At 48.5% G+C, this 20,750-nt stretch overlaps 2 protein-coding genes across 2 annotated transcripts in view; one reads left to right on the top strand and one right to left on the bottom strand.

Moving 5' to 3' along the window:
• Window positions 1-20,750, bottom strand: part of LOC149344209 (uncharacterized) — a 63,516-nt gene that overhangs the window by 20,228 nt on the left and 22,538 nt on the right. The window lies entirely within an intron of this gene.
• LOC149344210 (uncharacterized) lies at window positions 122-20,607 on the top strand. Its single transcript, XM_089546213.1, has 3 exons — window positions 122-423; window positions 502-669; window positions 6,214-20,607. Exons 1-3 carry the CDS (start codon window positions 181-183, stop codon window positions 6,460-6,462), a joined length of 660 nt encoding a protein of 219 aa, XP_089402339.1. The 5' UTR covers window positions 122-180; the 3' UTR covers window positions 6,463-20,607.

The raw sequence follows: 20,750 nt of genomic DNA, 5'->3' as shown, positions 1-20,750 counted from the left end.
CCTGCTGCGCGAGCCGACTCACATGAGAAAATGAACCTAGGGACTCCAGCCCCCCTAGTGTCCCTAGCGCGTCAAAAGTAGGGCTTTTTGGTCGCCAGTTTAATAAGCCTAGGGAACGTAACGCTTGACAGTCCCTAGGCAAAAAGGGTCTTCGCCTCGGTGGTATTTCTGCGTTTAGCGATGGCCATTCGAGGCATTTTGGTCGGCGACAGCCAACTCAAGCGAATGTGCAGGTCTCGCCTGCGGTTACGGCCGTCGGTTGAGACGTGCACATTTAGCTTCGGGGGCTACGACGCCGTGCGGCTGGCAAGCGCTGTGCGCCGACTCAATTTTAGTCGGTGCGAGTTTGTCGTGGTGTACGTGGGAGGGAATGACCTCACGTGCCCTAGGTTCACTCCGCAAGCGATTTGCGACAACATTAAGGTACGTACTACGTGGTTCCTGAACGCTTCCAATTTCGGTTCATTTCTGTACGGAATTCACATATATTTCGCGTCACAGGCCCTTGTCCTGCTCCTGCTGCGCGACGTGGCACCTGTCGTCTTCGTGGCAAAGGTGCTGCCTCGATGTTTCGCCACGACGGACGCCGAGGCAAGCCGTCGCTTGCTTAACCGCAAGTTGACGGCTGCGCTTAAGCGGATGCCGTGTGTAGGCATCTTAAACCCAGACGTGAGTACCGCTTCATACTTGCCTTAATTGTTGTTCGCCTTTCACAGAAAGGCAAGTGCAGTCAGCCAGCCTGCCGAGCGCTGGAGCGGCGTGCCGAGGAACAAAACAGTTAAATGTTTGCTCGGCGCAGTTGACAGTACGCCAACGCGCCTTCGTTCTGGCGCCAGTATAACATACTTTCACTTTCTTTGTGTCATAGGGTGGCGTTCTAGCGCTTTATACAGGCGTGCTGACGACTGTACAAGGATGATTAGACAAATATAGTGGTGCTATGTTTGCATCGGGAAACAAACAGTCGCGGAAAAAAACTTTAACGCCTCCATGTGATCGTTAATGTGCGAACTGTTTTGATAAAAGTGAAGGCGAGCAGACAGTGCATGGCACAGTCCCCTTGCTATTCTCAGAGCCCAAACTTTCCTTCGTCTCTGGGAATCGAGATGTGCACCCACAGATGCAGCTATCTCCTTCAAGGCCAATTTCCAGGTGCCTGGCATACTCTCTGAGCGTTTCATAACATGGCAGCTATACTATTGCAAGCATTCTAATTATTGCTTGCTACACTGGAGGGGTTGCAGTATACCATACACACTTGTCAAACTGTTAAGCAGTAATTGCATGAGGTCATCTTCTTTGGTGATGTGTCCCGTGACACCATTGCCAATCACTGGCATGCCCTTGAAGCGTCGCCTTGTCCAGTCACCTCACGGCATCGGGGAAGTGTAATTGTACTAGCTCCCCATTTTTAAGACTAAGCGGCATGAATTATGGCAACAGTAAAAATCTTCTGGTAATATATTGCATTTGTCAGGGATGCTGTGAGTCTTGCAAAAATTTGCAAGAAGGGACTTTAGTCTCCCACAACCATAATAGTTAATAATAGGTAGCCAAAATGACCTACCTTGCCCCATTATGCCTACCAAGCTTTCACTATACTATTTCACCGAGCTATAGCTCAGATGAAGCGAGCACTGGCAGCGTCTTGGCTGAAAGCATCCTAAAAAAACTTCCTTCGCTAATCCTCAAATCCTTCTGTGATTCTTGCGAGCTGCTTTTGGGCCATGAATGAGTGAACTTCTTGGCAAACCCAGAATTTGAGCGACAGTAGTTTTAAGGTAACCGATTGTAATGTGGGCCAACACGGCTACTTTTACCATAGAAAAATTGTGAAATGGATGTTGCGTTTCGGATTCTACGAAGAAATTTTTCCAAAAAAAAGGCTCAAGATTTTTTAGCAGCTATGTGTGTCGGCGATATGTGCCAGTTGCACATATCTCACATATCACCCACATACATTGCTGTCCAACTTATATTCTCATTTCTGCTACACCCCCTTACTGTAATGCCCCTGCAGAAGAATATAGGTACATGTATAAATAAATAAAAAAGCAAATTCTAGAACAGATTTGTTTTTAAAAGCAGTTTGTTTACAGCTTGCACAAAACACAATGCGGAGTTTATTGCAAGGGAAACAAATATTGAAACTGATACCTGGAGCAGAACATGACATTATCGCGAGGGCCCTAAGGAGTTCATGCATAGCATATGATTGAGGATGCAGCATCCAGTTGCCTGTGAGTCTCTGGTACGTTAATGATGGCAGATCTTCCAAAAGGCCGTGGTAGAAAATTTGTAATGTGCAGACATGTAGGCATTCTTGCACAAACATGCCACTGTTTATGTGCTGCGCATTCTTCAATGTCTGGTCAGCTGCCTTGGGCATCTCTTGGCAGCCCACAGATTCAAGCTAAGTATCACTATGTGGCAGTGGCCACAGTGACAACTAGGGTAAATGTTTTTGTATTATTATTGTTATTATTGCAGGATACAAAATGCTAGCCGTTGTGTGCCTGTGTGTCCGTAGCTGACGCTAATTTCAGAAAAAACGCTTTGGGTGTGCACTAGGCACGTTTTTGGAAGTTCTAACATCAGCGCACGCTCCCGATAAATGTGACACCTTTTTTTTAAGGAGGAAGAGCATGATCAAAGGAATGAAAAGTGGTTAGCGAATGACCTTCTCAAGCACCAAAATCATACTAGTTCACATGAACAGCAAAATCTATGGCTCTGAATGCGACAACTTGTGCAAACAGTGTGAGGAGAAATGGCATCCAAACAGCGTGGTGTGTGCGCAGGGGAAAATGTACACATTGTTGATGCAAACAGCAAAGAGCGAGCTAGAAGTTATGCAGGGTCGCACGTGCTAGTGGGCTAGTTTTTGTCCTTCGCATTGTCCGAGTGGCAATGACTGATGCAGTGGCAGACAGAGCCAACTATGTAGCTTGTACCAAAACAGGCGAGCAGCGAAGTTACATGCCAACCACATTGCATATTAATTTAAATTTAAGGCAGACAGCTGGGCTAGTTGGTGTTTAGATTGAGAGGACATAGTAGTAGCGCTTAAAAAACAAGGACGACAGGGTAGAGAAAGACAGCACAGGCGCTAGACATCAACTGACTTTATTCTCGAGAACAACAACGAATTTATAGGCGACAATCAGGAGCATAAAAAATCAGCTTTTGAATCGCATGCGTGATGGCACTTCCCGATACAAGAACCTCAAATCTTTAGTGCACAGATAAACATTTGGTTTGCTCACGCAGGTTTGCCATTCCGAGTGAATGAGAAAGGCTTCCAATACTTCCCAAACCTGCGTGAGCAAACCGAATGTTTATCTGTGCACTAAAGATTTGAGGTTCTTGTATCGGGAAGTGCCATCACGCATGCGATTCAAAAGTTGATTTTTTATGCTCCTGATTGTCGCCTATAAATTCGTTGTTGTTCTCGAGAATAAAGTCAGTTGATGTCTAGCGCCTGTGCTGTCTTTCTCTACCCTGTCGTCCTTGTTTTTTAAGCGCTACTACTATGTCCTCTAAATTTAAATTTGCTTGCCTATAGACTTTACAGCGCCGAGTCATTGGGGCTACCATCTTTGATGGCGTGGTCACACTGCCATTATATGCCTGCTCACTGCTCGGCTCCTGCCTCATCCTGACGGCTGCTGCTTCTAGGGGTTCGGCTCCGACAGGCAGTACTTCGACTGATATTGTCGTAAAGGAGTGGGAAGACAGCACTAATGTTTGTCCAAAGCATCCAAGAACATGTTAGAATCATAATTTGATCACTTTAAGCATTAAAACATGATCGGGCTGCATGTCGCAGAGAGACACTCAGCTCTCCTCCTCTTCAAACCAACGAAGGGATAGCTTCAATGCTACACTGTTCAACAACAAACCACAAGCTACTAGGCCATTCCTAATACGTTTTGAAGAGGCGTGCAAAAACCTCGGCATATTAGACACACTACCTGACATTGCTCAAAGATGAGGTCCACTTCCTTCATGGTACAATTTGCTAGCAGTCTGCGACTTCATGCTAACTCATTTCTGTAAGAAGTAAACTCCATAACAACAGATTATGTAAGAATTTCTTGTACTCTCAGAAAGGTACAATGGGTTCGCAGACTTTTATGCAGTTGAAAGCGCAGTGGTACAAGGGAATGGGAAAGTAATAGTAAGACTTCCACAGTGTGTATCGATTCTCAGTGCTCAGTGTTATGCCGTCTGTGTAGGTGTAGAAAAAATATTAAATCACCTTACATAGACTTATTTTTTTTACGCAGGCTGTCTAAGTGTACTTATAGCTCTTCTCTTTAAGAATGCAATCTCTGTGCTTCTTGGCAACATTATGCACGACATAAAAATAGGCACAGGTCAAGGACAAAACTGAAAACTTTGCTGGGTGCCAAGCCATGTCGGGATTAAAGGCAACGAGAGAGAAGACATCCAGAAGTACATGTACAGGGTCGTCCACTCTTAGAATGTCGCTCCGTGCTGCCGGTGCTCCGCGGGGCGCCTCTGGCGGGCGCCATAGAAATTATTGCGCAGGAGCAGTCAGAGCTGCAGGTGGGGCTTCGCGCGTCGTCTGCTACAGTGCGCCCTGTATTGCGGTGAAGTGGACTTCAATTTTGCACTGCATCCGCGAAACGAATTTCATGAATTTGCAAAAGACAATACTTGGTCTGCAGTATGGTCCTAGAAGTACAGCAAAACAAACGGTACAAATAAATGAAAGAGTTTAGAAGAAATTGCTGCACAAGCTCGTGAGTAACTAGGCAGAAGAAACTGAATGGAGAATGCCAACTGTTCGAGCGCTTGCCCTATATGTAGAAGCACTACGGTTTGTGAAACAATTTTTCTATAATACTTGGATGAATTTCAGCAATGAAACATAAGGACAGGTTATAGGAGGCATAGAAGTGTATTGGCCAATTTCTGACATTTAAAAGCTGCATCCCTTAAGCTCCCTTACTGCGTGCTAAGTGTGATGTGTCGTAATCCTCTCTCTAGCAGGTAGTGTGTTAGACTGGGTGTCGTAATGAGACTCTTGTGGCATGCTATCAGGATGAAACTGGCCATGTAGGACAGGGCTGCACATTATAGCTCCAGTGGGTTCCTTAATTCAGACTTATTCTCAAAAAAACAAACAAACTGGAAACTGTAGAAGCTGAGAAGACTAAAAGTGCTTTCATACTTGTCCAAAAATCCGGCGAGCGAAGCGGATTCGGCCAGATTCGGCCGCTTTTGACGCCGACAAGAGTGAAAAGTGGCGACGCGAGGCCGATCTGTTCAGGGCCGATTTCCGCGGCCGGGAAAGTTCCGCACCCAAAAACATGGCGGCACCCTTCGAAGCAAGACGCCTCGCCTTGGAATGAATTCGTCGTTGTTGCTGCCTTTTTCAGCGCATTCAGTGGCCTTAAATGGGACACCGGTCCTTTTCTTCACCTCACCTATATGTAAACGTATGAGTGCTAAATTTGCTTTATTTTTTATTTAGAGTGACGATTCTGCCGCTACTAGGCTTATGAGGAGCGTCGGTAGGTTGACAGTAATGGTTAAAGTCCTGACAAGCAGATGGCGCCACTAGGGTGGGCTTTTCTTTGCTAGTCTGTTTGCATACGCTGAACTAAAAATGGGAATGCGTCTGCGTTTAGCCTACGTAAGCGTGCTTACACTTATGTGACGCAGACAGCGTAAATTTATGCTCTTTTCTAAACATATCTATGTACGCCGCAAGCGGTGATGTGGTGGCCGGGAAGTGTGTGGAAAAGCGAGAAACAGCAGCGGCTCAGCGTTTCGGCCTCGCCCGGGCGTCAACAGATGAAAACAGGTCACAGTTTTTACGGCGAAGCGAATCCGCTTCGCTTGCTGGAAATTTGATGTAGTGTGAATGCACCTTAGGAGGCGTTGAAGTTATCAGTATATGCTGTTATCTTTCCAAAAAGCACTCCTAGCACACGGGGAAATCCAGGTCTCTGTTCTTATCCTTGTGTGTGTGCTTGGTTACCAGCCGTAAGTATATTTAAGGCATTTTAATTTGGTTTTCAGTGAGCACTGCGTTTGTGTGGATGCATTTTTTCTGCCTTCTTTATGCATTGTTTACTGGTTAGGTGTGCCAGAAAGCCGATATACTTGTTGCAGCTGTATGCTGTTGGGATGTCTTCCTCAATTTGCCTTATTTATCAGCATAGCGCATTTTATTTTCAGCATCGCTTCCTGGATGCAATGCGGGTGCCCAAGAGGCACCTTTTTGCGGCTGACGGCTACCATCTCTCGGCTGGCGAAGGCATCGAGGAGCTGGCAGAAGTCTTCGCCAGGGGCCTCTCAAAATTCTTCGGAGCGGGCATCCTGGCACCATTCGCAGCTCCACCAGCCAGGTACCTCATCCACCAGTGCCAACACTGCGGATCCAAGGGCCACCAGCTTGGGGACTGCTATGAGTACTGCAGGCCATAGGACCTGCACTGCGGCCTGCAGTACTCACAGCAATGGGCAGTGCAATCTTTCTAAGGTTTTGGTGATTGGTTTATAGTTTGGTTTACTGGGGTTTAACGTCCCAAAGCGACTCAGGCTATGAGGGACGCCGTAGTGAAGGGCTCCGGAAATTCCGACCACCTGGGGCTCTTTAACGCGCACTGACATCGCACAGCACACGAGCCTCTAGAATTTCGCCTCCATCGAAATTCAGCCGCCGCAGCCGGGATCGAACCCGCGTCTTTCGGGTGAGCAGCCGAGCGCCGTAACCATTCAGCCACCGCAGTAACTTGGTGACAGTGAGACCTGTTCCTGATGTGTTTCTGAGCTGTATCTGCTCTGTGGAGTCTGCAGCTTCACGTGTGCCTCTTTAATGTTCAATGACATCACCTTGATGAGTAACTTGGTGGCAGTGAGACCTGTTCCTGATGTGTTTCTGAGCTGTATCTGCTCTGTGGAGTCTGCAGCTTCACGTGTGCCTCTTTAATGTTCAATGACATCACCTTGATGAGTAACTTGGTGGCAGTGAGACCTGTTCCTGATGTGTTTCTGAGCTGTATCTGCTCTGTGGAGTCTGCAGCTTCACGTGTGCCTCTTTAATGTTCAATGACATCACCTTGATGAGTAACTTGGTGGCAGTGAGACCTGTTCCTGATGTGTTTCTGAGCTGTATCTGCTCTGTGGAGTCTGCAGCTTCACGTGTGCCTCTTTAATGTTCAATGACATCACCTTGATGAGTAACTTGGTGGCAGTGAGGCCTGTTCCTGATGTGTTTCTGAGCTGTATCTGCTCTGTGGAGTCCGCAGCACCACGTGGGGCTCTTTAATGTTCAGTGACATTGTCCAGTTCAGAGGCATTTTTAAGGCGAAAGCCTTTAATGGCTCATATTCGTGGCCATGACTCTGTCCATTCGTCTGTTGCATAAAACGTTTGGCATTTGTGGCGTTTTCCGAGCGTGCTAACCACTATCCTGCGCTGACTTCCTGCCAACGCATATGCAGTTCTCCTTGTCTAGGAGAGCGGTGCAGGAAAGGCTTTCACCTCATCACACTTTAGATCTCCAAAGTGCCCCCTCGAAATTTTTGCATTCAGACTGCATTGAATTTACCATTGGTGTGGTCTAAATGAATTGAAAGCTTTCCACTTTGGCATCACTTATATCCCATGTGTAGCTTCGCAGCAATCACCTCGCGGCAAGCATTATTCACATCCATTAACCTGCTGGCCTACCTCATTATGCGAGGCAATGGTAAGCCTGAACTTTTGGTCAGAAAGAACAGTTGGTAAATATATGAAGAATCTGTGGAACCTCAAAGCTGTGTCCCTGTGAATGGTAAACTGGCATTGAAATGTTTGGTGCTGCCTCATGTTTATGTAGAATAGCAGTGCCTCGCAACTGTGTAATGCTGTGTTAGTACAGGCTGAATACATTTCATGCAGCCGTAGCAATTGCAGAACTTTGCAGTACTGTCTCACAAACGTCATTGCCACTACACCTGGTTTCGTATGTATTACAAATGCATTTGAACACAATGTGCAGTGGTAAGAAGAATTTACGTTATAAAAAATAGGTTCCACATACGTGGATTTCTATGACTGGTTCAAAGGGGGCTCAAAACCAGTTCGTTCTAGCAAGGCTTGACTGCGTCTTTTTCTCTCTGAAGAATGAAGCAGACACCCAGTTCCTCTGCAGTGATGGAGTGAGTGTTTGGATGAATTTTTGGATGCAGTGACGCTGTGACTCGGCTTCATTGCTTTGCCTCCTGCATGACTGTGGGGCACTCGTGCTTTCGCTCTTCTGCACCTTCTCATCAGACTGTAGCGGGATGTACTTCCACAAGCGTGAACCACACACCGTGCTGTTTAGAAGGGCAGAAGGCCTCAAAGCTTTGTTGCACATGGTATATGTAGCTGAGGATGCAGTGATGCCACCTAGTGCAACACACACTACATTCCCCCTTATTTAAGAGAGGAAGAGAAATGCACAGTATGCTCAGCACTACACAAGTACAAGTTCAGTCATTTGGCCCTTCGGATCAGTTTTCTAAACCTTGACACTAAAAAGGATGAACTTGAAGGTTGTGACCGGGGCGAAGCCATGAGGTCGGGCTAGGAAGAACTAGCTCCGTCCCTGCTGTATTATTAGTCTCACTGCTTTGATGGCTTCCTCTCAGTTTCATCTCCGGTAACACGTTCGGTAGGACCCCCGGACCTTGGGACATTGAACAGTGGGATGAGGAATAACCTGCAGCATTGAAGAATTTCCTTCAGGTCCTCCACTACGTACGGCTGGAGGATGTCCCAAAACCATCGCAGGGCTACTTATGTCATGCACCCGATGTTGCCCACTTGTCTTAAGTGGCCACTGTACCTGACCTGTATTCCTTTTTCTATTAGCTTGATCACTCAGGTTAAAAGACTGAGTCGAGGACCAGCCTGGCTCATGCCGTTTTGATGTCTTAGGAACTCGGTTTTGCAGGTGTCTGCCTATGAGAAGTTGTGCTGGGCTTACCTCACTGACACTAGGAATTTCCTGGTAGACAAGCAGTGCCTAGAAAGCATTGTCCACCTTGTGCATCTGGTCCTTGACGGTCCACACCATCCTGTCCACCTCTGCTTTGGACTGTGGGAATCTTGGGCTGCTGGTGACATGCCTGAAGCCTTACGGCTATGCGAAGGTAAAGATGATGTGGGATGAGAATTGTGGACCACCCCTGAGATGCCATGACCGGCAGATACGGTCTTGATTGCTGCAATGACTGCCATTGTTGTAGTACAGTGCTGACTAGTGACTACAGGGAAGATTGGAAAAGGTCGGCTCCCACCTCCACCTAGCGAAGACTTGGAGTCTGAGAAGGCATTGTTGGCTCTACGCGCTTACCACAGTTAGTCTTAGTGTTACTGTTCACTGTAGGCCACCACACTGACTCTTGAGCTATGCCTTTGCTTCAGTTAATATCTTGATGCTTGTCATGATTGAGATCCGTATGGAATGCTGAAGAGCCACCGACACAACAATGTGACCTCCTTTGAGAAGTAACCTGTAAGGGATCGGTGGATGCCTGCGGTGCTGTTAGGACCATCTGTCCTTTTGTTGCTGCCCTGGCACCCCGAAGTGGCGATCTGCTCGCAACCCCTGTCATGTGTGTCGGCAAGAAGCTCACAAGACGAGGCAGGCGGACGTTGAGTCGCGACATAGGGAAGGACGGGGGCACGTTTTCCTGGAACCACCCAAAGTGCCGTCTGCTGGAACGATGCAGCTGCGCGTGGAGACGTGGGCTGGGTCCCACGGTTTGCTAATTGTCCTCCAAGGAGTTGCTTTGCACCAGAGGCGCCAAGAATGATGTGGGCTGTCGCCTCGTTGAAGCCGCCATACTCCGGCCACCCCTCGTCCTGACATAGCAAAGATTGTCTGGGAGCAATCAAGTGTGACGTACAGTCAGCAAGGACGCGTCTAACAAGCTCCGTGGCATTGTGACGTTCATGAAACGGGCTGGCATAACAAAATGGAGCTGGACAAAAGGGATGTCCCTGCACAAACCCAGCAACAGCAGGTTTTGTGCTGCTTCCTGGATTTCGGGGGACTTCTGTCAACAGTCGTCGTGAAGATGAATGGCGTAGGAACGTGGTTCAGCGCTTGTTTTTTTTTTTTACTCGCGGTGGTAGCGACTTGGTAGAAGCTAATAATTGCCCTGATGGGGGGAGGCCGTCAGGGTCACGAGTGTTCAGGAAGGCAGCAACACGTGGGAGTGTTTTTGATGTCTTTTCATGTGTTTTCATTTTTATTTTGTTAGGGAGAGGGCTTTGAACCTTGCAAAAAGTGAAAGGCGTGCCATGCACTTTGTAAACCAATCGTGTTGAGCTTGTTATGATTGTACAAGCTTCAGTTTACTTTTTTTCAAGTGTTGACTGATTGCGTCTTTTATACTTCTTGGACGGCGGGGCAACTTTGGTGGAACCCGAACATTGGACCTTAAATCGTAACTTAGCCCCTCGAAAACTCTGAGGTTTCCTTGATTTTGCCAGTACTCCTTAAATCTGAAGCAGTAGTCTCGACTGCCTGGGCCAACCTTTGGTGCAGTACTCAAGCAGAAGGTTGCACTCGCCATCATTGGGTTAAGCTTTGGGACGTTCGTCTTGGCACGTGGAGACAAAATCTGGAAGGGTGCAAAGAATCCTTTCAGAAAACAGCTCAACAAGATGAGCTTGCCTTGGCAGTGGGCCGTTCGGTAGTCCACATGACAGCATGTCCTGAATGGCTAACAGTTTGCTGGGTACATACGGCAATGCACTGGATGCACATCAGCTCCAGACAGAACAGCTGAATCTGCGAAGGTGGCAAGTCAACATCCATGCTCCCAACATTGCCAGTAGTAGCTGGTGGACCATCTCAAGGAAGAAATGTAGATTGCAGACATACTCTTCAATGCGAAGCACGAGCTAGCCTGCTGCTGAAGCCTCCTTCAGGCGACAGTAATGCTCTGTGCGTGTCTTGCCAAAGAAGATAACATCATTGATCATGTTCACAACACCTTCTTACCCTTGAAGTATCCGGGGCATCTGCTGTGGGAAGTTTCCCTTCCTGGGCAGTCACGATACCAACCAGTAGCCAGAGAAATCAGTAGTGACCAAATGAACCTGGTTATGAACCTGGTGCACTCTTGTGGCTTGGGTGCGCTGCCAATACATAAAGCTGCTCTTCAACATGCTTTCCATGATATATCAAAGTAGCGTTGTAGGCTCCCGAAGCCAAGACGATATAACCCAACCATTTCCTGGCCATTCCAATTCACTTCCCTCACCTTTCCTGGAGGTGTAAGCCTTGGTGCCATGAACTTCCATTTTTCTCATTTTTTTCCCCTTTGTAGCAGCACAATCACCATTAGTAAGCGGCTGCACTCCGAGATGGACTTCCGGGCCAGGACTGTAGCATTGAAGTGTTCATACGGGGAGGAAGGGTCAGACGTCTTTAAAACGTCATCAGACTCATCCATTACCTCAGGAGAGAGAGAGTCGACACGAGGTGGAGATACTTCACGCGTTGTGAAGTGATGTGCCAAAGGTAGAACGCAGCCTCCTCTTACGAGAACCATACGGCAGGATTCCAAGGCCAAAATGACAGCAGCTGAACGTGGACGCTGGCGATGTATGAGCCAGGACCTGGGGCCCAGGTGCCACAACCGTGGCAGCGTTATCCGCGTCCATCACATCTGGGTTCACCGAACTGCAGAGGGACAGAGACTTAGTCCCCTACAAATTAAACAGAGCGCGGTGCAGACGAAGCGAACAGGCTGGGAACCAGGTATCGGACGCCACTGTACACGCGATGGTATCGGGCAGTGGAAAGGCTTCAGGCTACCGTGTGTAGCGGTCAACACACGTAAGAATGTATTGAAACCTCGTGATGGAGGAAGAGAGCCAACAATGTCGACGTGGACATGATCGAAACGACAGTCGGGGGGGCTGGAAAGGGTGGTGAGGTGACCACATGTGGCGCGTTGTTTTTGCACGCTAACATTGCAAGCACTCACGAGCCCAGCGATGCACGTCTCTGTTGACGTTAGGTCAGACGCGTAGCACGAATGCTGGGATGTCTTTCGTTGTGCAGCTGTTCGAACATTTGGCGGCGGAACGCGGTGGTTACAAAAGTTAGTAGAGAACCACGGGAAACATCACACACGATGGTGCCTGAGCAGGACGGCAGGGTCACTGACGACAAGTTCAGAGAGCTAGGGCTGGCCTGGAGGCTTGAAGCTCACTGCCTAACGCCTGTGTGGCAGGCAGCGCTGCGAAGTCGAGCGCGTCTGATGAGCGACACGGGAGAGCGCATCGGCAGCACTCTTCACGGGTCCTTCGATCTGTCTGATATCCACCGTAAATAGAGAATTAAAACTCAGGTGCTGTTTCTCTCATGCAGTGTATGATCTTTGATTCACACGAAAAGCAAAAGTTAAGGACTTGTGGTCGGTGAGCTCATGAGAAACGGCTCCTTCCAAGATGTGACGGAAATGGCGAGATAGACAGGTAGCAACTCACAGCCGAAAGTACAGTAACGCGCTTCTGCACGCTTCAGCTTCTAGGAGAAGAAACCCAGCGGGCACCAGCAGTCGTCCTGAAGCTGTTGCAGGATGACGCTTACAGCTGCACCAGAGGCGTCGGTGATGAGACTCAACGGGGCGTTGGCCAGTGGGTGCATGATCAGAGTAGCATCGGCAAGTGTGTTCTTGACGACTTTGAAGGCGATTTCGGCAGCTGACGTCCACTCGAGAGGAGTGTGAGGACCATGCTGTGACTTTAAGAGATTGGTGAGGGGTAGGGTAATGTGGGCAATTCCGGTCAAGAAACAGTGGAAGTTTAGGAGGCTGAGGAACTCGCGAAGCGTGCGGAGTGACTTGGGGTGAAAAAAGTCTCGGATGGCGCGCACCATGCTCTCCAGAGGGCGAATTCTCTGCGCTTATACGTGATGGCCAAACAATTCGATGGTTCTGACGCTAAAAACGCACTTGGCTGGATTGATGACAAGAGGGTGCTCTTCGAGGCGTGAAAAGAGCAGGCACAGGTGTTCAGCGTGTTCTTCTGTTGAGGAACTGGCAACACAAGATCGAGATACGCGAACACAAAACACAGGCCTCTAGTGATTTCGTTGATGAAGTGTTGGAATGTTTGAGCAGTGTTTCGCAGACAAAAGGGCATATGGGTGTACTTGAAGAGGCCAAACGGTGTTACAGTGGCAGTCTTGGGGATGTCTGCAGGCTCCACCGGGATCTGATGGTAGGCCTTCACCAGGTCAATCTTGGAAAATATGGTCATGCCTTGCAGGTTGGCCTCAAAGTGATGAATATGAGGGAGAGGATATCGATCCGGGACAGTGTGGGCGTTGAGGGCATGATAGTTGCCGCAGGGGCGCCAATCGCCGGGGTCATGTTTTGGCACCATATGCAGCGCCGAATGATAACCAATTGCAGCATATAGTCGAATTCGAGGTGGGCAATGCAAGGCGGTCACCAGCAAGTCGGCACGGTCAGCAAAACACTGGTGGGCCTGTAGTGACTACGTGGTGTGTGAAGGTGTGACGGACGGGAAGCTCAAAGTTGCTGGGTCACGTAATGGCAGGAAAATTGGCCAGAATCGCAGCAAAGGCGTGTCGTAGCGGCATCCGGCTGCTATCGGGGTGAGCGTTCCAGCACAACGGAGATGAATCGAGAAGCAGCGAGGTCCGTGTCCAAGCCCAGAGCGAAAGACGCCTGTCTGTTTATTGCAGCCAAATATATACATGCCCAATGGCGTCACTGTTCTCACGTGACTCGAACGCAGACGCATGTCAGCACAAGGCGGACGACGGCAGCTGCGGGGTGGCTTGGAGGATGGGGGTGGCCACCGGGGCGAGGATGCTGTTCAGACAAGTGAGTCGTGTGGTCCACCTGTCGGCGAGATCGGAGGTCGACAGCCGGGCCAAAAGTGGCGATAAAGTCTGCTCCGAGGATTGCAAACCGCACGGCCGCGATAATGAAAATCCATCGAAATGTGCGGTGCAAGCCCAAACCATGGGTGACTGAGCGCTGTTGGGGGTGTTGACTGCCTGCAAAGGCGCTCCTTGCACAGCACGTTGCCGGACGAGGCGGGAGGCAAGCACAATGCTAACCTGTGCACCACTGTCCACGAGGAAGCGGCATCCCGAGATCCTGTCGGTGATGTATAGTAGGCGGCTGGATGTAGAGCCAGAGTAACTGGCCGCCATCAGCGACTCGTCGGCGCGTTTCCCAACCATAGGCAACGCTGCCGGCACTGGCAAGCAGCAGCACCGAACTTGTGGTGGTACCAGCAGAACCCGTCTTGGGCTGGGCTCTGGCTCCAGGAACTGGAACTGGACTGGATGACTGGAACTGGAACGATGGCGCAACCGTTGGCGAGAGGAACACTGGCAGCGACGAGGAATGGACGCTCGCAGTGCGGCAACAGTGCTCGCAAGGTGGTTGATTTTAGCCTCGAGGCTTGACTGCTGGTCCACGAGAGTGGATGACGCGGCAGAAGGAATTGCAGCCACAGAACGCGGGCCAGAGTAGTCCGAGACACGGTCAGCCAACTCCACGAGCTTATACAAGCTAATGTCGCTTACTGCAGCCAGGACGACCACGAGGTTCTGAGGCAGGCGCTGTTGACGTCATGTGGGCGGTCACCGAGCAGCTGTCGTATGCGATGGAGGAGCTGAGATGGTCGACGGTCACCAGGGTCCTCAGTGCTGAGCAACTGCTGCAGGCGAGTTCTTCGGGAGCCCTGTAGTGGCAGTATCACCATCAGCAGTGGTGCTCTGCCTCGGCTGATGACATACGCTCGTGGTGGCTACGTGGGGCCACGTGATGAGTAGAAGAAACACAGTTGATACCTGGTTCCGAGCCTCTCCTCTTCACCTACGTCACGCTCCGTTTTGTAGGGGTCTAAGTCTCTGTCCCTCTACACCGTTCTTTTTCTATCAAAATGTCTTTTTTAATTTCGAGCATTATTTCCTTTTCATTTATCTTCAATTGGCTTTAAGCCCAGCAAAATGTTGCTGGTCCGGACTCCCTCTCTTTTGTTTTCTAATATTTTTCGGAGGGGACGAATGAAAGGGTTGTGAACCTTGAAAGGAATGCCGGGAAATATGCTTGCGACGACTGAGACTTTGGTGCAGGAGTCGGCATTGAATGACGGCCGCATTTGTTGACAAGAACTTCAAATAACTTTACTTTCAGGTGATGGCCCTTCACGGCAGCCAGGCTTCACCATACTGGCTAACGGTTTTCGCCTTTACTTCTCACCCACTTGTTTTTTCTTCATGCATAGTAATTCAAAGGGGCCACTCTTGGTACAGAAGTTTCAGAAGGCACGCCGAGTTGGGCACTCTCCGCACGCGGCTGCGATGTACGGCCTCACAACTAAGAGAGATGGGCAAGCTTTTCACCCAACGACAGCTTCCCTTTATGCATTTGTGTACTGCTGACTGCAAGCCACAGCGATTCCACTGAGTTGCAAATTCTGCATTCGTTATCAGCATCTTCGTACTGGCGCGCTTGAGTCAGAGCTGTGCAGATGGCCATGTTAGTGTGTTGGGTTGCCCGCTAGGCCTAGCCTTGACCCTGGCTAGCGGGTGGAACCAACGAAGATGCTCTCAAGGCTGGAAACTAGGCCCTCTATTTCAGCAAGCATCCGTTTTCATATAATTGAGCAGTGCCCTCTACATTGCCCCTTCAAGAGATGTTGCATTTGGTAGCCCACATTATAAGCCACCACTTTCAGCATGAACTTTGGACGGTGACAGCAGGATAAATGTATTTCATAGTGCAACTCTACCATTTGATAATAGTGGAAAATTAACCAGCGACCCTCAACTGACAGTTGTCTGGTCCGGTGGGATTCCCTCCAGCGTGCCCAGCACAGACAGAAAGCCTGTGAAGGCGTCGGGGACAGCAGTCACTTCTGCACCTGGGTGCACTTTAAATTTGGGAGGAAGTCTGTTGGTCTTAATGCACATGAACTTGATAAGTCTTCTTCCGAAACTAATACCATGGTTGCAGAGGCAGCCGCACGGGAAATGAGCGCCACGACGCAGCCTGATGACAAGGCAACGATGCACAGTTTAGCCGGCTAGTCACGCAGCTATCAGAACAGCACCAAAGCTAAAAATCGGAGATGTATTGATTGCGCACACTGCGGAAATCGTGATCATCAGGCAAAGGAATGTCCATATAAAAGAGAGCAGTGTTTTCGGAGTGGAACGACTGGCCATTGCGCCCTAAAATGCTGCTCACAATCGTGTGTTCGGACCTGTCACAGGCATTATGGCGGTGCTTACGCTGTTCAGTCAGACAGCGGGGCACCTGAAATGGAGGAAGGTGATATTTCAACCGCATTCACACTGCAGGAAGCACAGGAAAAGCCAAGTCTGCCCCAGTCACTCTGCAGGGTCATTCGCTGGGGTGGTGTTTCGCTCAGTATGGTGATTGACACGGGATCACTATTTTGTATCATCCTGCAGGAGGTGTATCCCAAGCATCGCCTAAGCTGGCCCTGGTTATTGAAGTGCAAACAAAAGCTTAGCTGCTACCTTGGCAAGCTGTCCACTCTCGGTCAATTGAATCTCTGAGCACATTTTGCAGGAAAGACTATTCCTGCTGCCCTGATTGTTGTGGGATGCTCAGGTCGTAGCCTTTGCGGAAGGCATATAATCCAAGCGCTCTCGCTTCTGCCGCCTGGTTTTCTCGCTACGGTATAACCCACTCCAGCAGCTCCGGACAGCCTCTTGAACGATTTTTTTTTTTTACCTTTTTCAACCGGGGCTTGGAAGCATTAGGGGGCCACCGGTGAAATACCACCTGAGAGAAAACGCAGAACCTAAGTACCACAAAGTGCGGCCAATACCATATGCTCTTCGTGACAAAGTTGAAACAGAGCTGAACCGTTTAGTCAGTGAAGGCATATTATCACCAATTGCACATTCTGAGTGGGCAGCGGCAATCGTACCGGTAAGGAAGAAAGACTAGTCCCTTCGCATTTGTGCCGATTTCAAGACTACCATAAATGCTGCCTGTACAACCGACCGGTACCCACTGCCAAGCATTGACGACATGGACATTTCCGCATTGCTTCGTGGGGGATCCCTTTTCACTGTACTGGATCTCAAGGATGCATATAACAAACTTCTGTTGGATGAAAAGGCAAAGAACTTGGTTGTCATAAACACTCACAAGCATTTCTTCTGCTATAACTCTCGTCCCTTTGGAATTGCCTCGGCTGCTGCGATTTTTCAGCGATGCATGGGGACTGCCCTGACTGGCCTTCTGGGTGTGCAGGTGTACTTGGACGATGTATTGATAGCAGAAAGCGAAGATGGGGACGTATCAGTGCTCCGGGATGTTTTGCGACGGTTACAAGACAATGGTGTCAAGCTGAAGACAGATAAATGTCAGTTCCATAAAGACTGAGTCGTTTACTTCGCTTGAAAAGAATCTAGCTCCTATACGAGATTCACCGCAGCCTACGAATATAAGAAAACTGCACTCGTCCTTCGGTCTTCTGGCTTATTACCACTGGTTTCTGCCACACATGTCCACATTGTTACTCTCATACCAACTGCTTAAAAAGGAACAGATATAATAGTGGGACACACAGCAGGAAAATTTATATCACCAGGCTAAACAAACTTCTGGACTCTCCAGTGCTGACATATTTCAACTCCAACCAACCAGTGCAGTTGGAATGTGATCCGTCACAGTCGGGGTTAGGTGCTGTTATCTCGCACCGCATGGGCAAAATGGATAAGCCCATTACTCTTCGTTCACACACATTGACTTCAGTTGGAAAGAATTATTCACAGCTCGAGAAGAAAGCTCTGGCGCTGGTGTTCGGAGTAGCAAGGTTTCGAGACTATCTACTCGGACCGGAGGTCACGTACCATCAGCCACTCATGGGATTGCTACGGGAAGATAGACCTGCGCCTCCAATGGCATCAGCACGTATACAGAGGTGGGCTCTGTTCCTGAGCCAATGTCGGTACCGCATTGGCTATAGATCCGGTAAGCAAAACGCCATCGCAGATGCGCTCAGCCGCTTGCCCGTGCCGACTCCAGATGCTGGTCTCTCGGGCACCTTACCAGAATACGCACTTGCATTAGAGCACCTTGGCCGCTCATCTGCCTGGTGCCTTACAGGCACTAACGAGCGCAGGCGAAGACCTCAGTATTGTCCGGCACTTTGTAGAAAAGGGATGGCCTTAAACACCTCTTGCAGTGCCACAGTCATCTTCAACCTTAATTTTTCAGAAGGCTGGAGCTGTCGAGCGCAGATGGCCTGCTCCACTGGGGTCATCAGATTCTCGTACCCGTGAAAGCGTCACACCTTATGCTCACTGAGCTGCATCAGTCTCGGCAACGTGCATTCGCGATGAAAAGACTGGCTCGGACGCTATTCTGGTGACCTGGGCTGGACGGTGAGATCGAAAGTCTTGGACATTCTTGCATGCCATGTATACAAGCGCAACCAACACCACATTGCGAGTCTCCTATCAGTTGGCCAGAAACAGGAACTAAGTGGTCACGGCTTGACACCGGTTATGCCGGACCCATCAACGGACGCACGTTGCTGATAGTCGTCATTTCGCTCACAAAATGTACCAAGGCACTCCCGGTCCAGTCATTGACCACTGAAATCACAATCCCTCAGCTTCACGAACTGTTCACTCGTTTTGACTTGCTGCGACTGTGGCACGACTGTGCCAGATAACGGGAGGTGCTTTGCAACTTGCCTAGCTTCTAGCCGTTATGAATTGCACTGGTACTCCGCCTGGTACTCAACAGTTACCTTCTCACCGTCTTGTGTGACCGCCATAGCTGCCAAGTGCTTGTTGCACTTCACACTTCAGATATAGTGTCTCCAAAATGGACAAACTGCAGTGCTCCCTTCGTTGGTTGTTTAAAAAAAAAAAAGCGAAATGTTGGGTGTGTTAAGATGTTCGTGACTTGTGTAAGGTTAGTAAAACTTAAATGGTTCGACATTCTTTAAAAGGTTATTCATGGTAGCAAACTGAAATGTGTGCCTGGTGCTACCAATGTGAAATGGTTTTGAACTTGTGTGTATAGAAATGCGACCTGTCACTTAGTGTGAATTATCTTCATATTGCTGTTCTGCCATGTGTGTGCACATTTTTATGCTATGATTTGTTCCCAATCACATTGTTGTGTGATGTGTCCAAACTGACAGCTCTGTGTTCACTTGTTTTGAAAATGTGCAAAATTTTGGGGGTGTTTCACGAATAAATCAAGGAAATGTTCCGAGCCTTTGTCAGCTTAGTCAAACCTTAGATGGCTTGACATGTTTTCAAATAGTTATAGTTGGAGGTAAACTGAAATGTTGCACGTTTTAGAAATTGAGTTTATTGAAGTGGAATTTCTCAAGTGGCATGAATTGTGAACTTTATGTTGGTGTTTGTTCATGTAGATGCATATTTTTATACAATGCTTTGTGTTTGCAGTGACTTTGTTGCAAGACAAGACTTGAAAACTTCAACATTTTTTAGTTTTTCCTGTTTGGCTACAGATGTCTTGTTTTCCGAAATGAATTGGTAATTCTCTCTACCTGCTCATAATTTTGTTCACTTCCTGAAAGGAACAAAGGTGGTGCAATGTGCGATTGTATTTTTTTTGCGATATATTGTAAATATCACGTATTTAGCATTTGTCAGGTGTGAGTGCTCATAAAGACCTATGGAGTGTCTATGATAAATTGGGATCATAATAAGGGGCATGGTTAAGGTGGCATATGGAAGTGTAAAGCACACAAGTTGACTCATCATTGGTTTGTTTACGTAATGAGGGATGAAGGATGCGTTTGAAACGGGATGTTGGAGCATAAAAAAAAATAAGAGAAGCACGGGTGTGTCCAAACGTATGCAGATAGGTGGTGGAGGTACAACTTTCGGAGAAGTTGTCAGTGGAGGCATTTGAGGACAACTTCAACTATAGTCGGATACAACTTAAGTCTGCAGTGAAGCTCCACCCACATTCAGCCTCCGTGCACAGAATTCCTCCACAACGAAGAAGTAGTCCGCTGGATATGTTTCTTTTCTAAACAAGCCCATCACAACCAAAAAAATTATGACTCTAAAATTTTGATACATGGATTGCTTGACGTAGTCGAACATGAAAAAGCTGATTTTGTTTACTGTTGCGATTAGCCACCTGAGTAGTACAGGACGCCGCGGACTGCGGCCCAGTGTTGGGAACCGCTGTTTTTTTTAACTTATATCCTAGTATATGAGGTTTTAGCTGCAAGTCTGACATGGAGTCCCGGCTGTTCCTTTGACCTCCTTGAAGTCAGTATTACACCGTGCAGTGCCTGTGTGTAACTCTTCATTTTACCCTCATAATATGAGGGGTGTACACAGCCTGCGAAAATATGGCTATAAGCTATCTCTTGCATTTTCTTCAAACGTTCTGTGTTGTATTAGTGTTATGTGCCACCATCACATGGCTTGTGTTTTCAACAATTTGCTGCCTTACCACCAGAATTGACGCGCGAGGACTCCCATTTTTGCCGTTTGTTTCGTTTGGCATTGGACAGTTACACCTAATAAACTAAGTGACACTGTGCAGGCTACACCTCGTCCCTCCTTGCCGGCCACTGCGAGTCTCATTTTACGCAGCGACATAGCGTGTCACATCGGAACCAGCAGTGATTTTCTGGAAATGAGCTTTATGAACGGCACCAGCTGCATAAATCTGCTTTTTGTTTTTCGGCAC

This window comes from Amblyomma mixtum, chromosome 5 (assembly GCF_055824585.1).
Source record: "Amblyomma mixtum isolate Tamu chromosome 5, ASM5582458v1, whole genome shotgun sequence".
NCBI classification, from domain to species: Eukaryota; Metazoa; Arthropoda; class Arachnida; order Ixodida; family Ixodidae; genus Amblyomma; species Amblyomma mixtum.
Note: the sequence above shows the minus strand (reverse complement) of the source record. Positions and strands in the feature narration are given on the sequence as shown.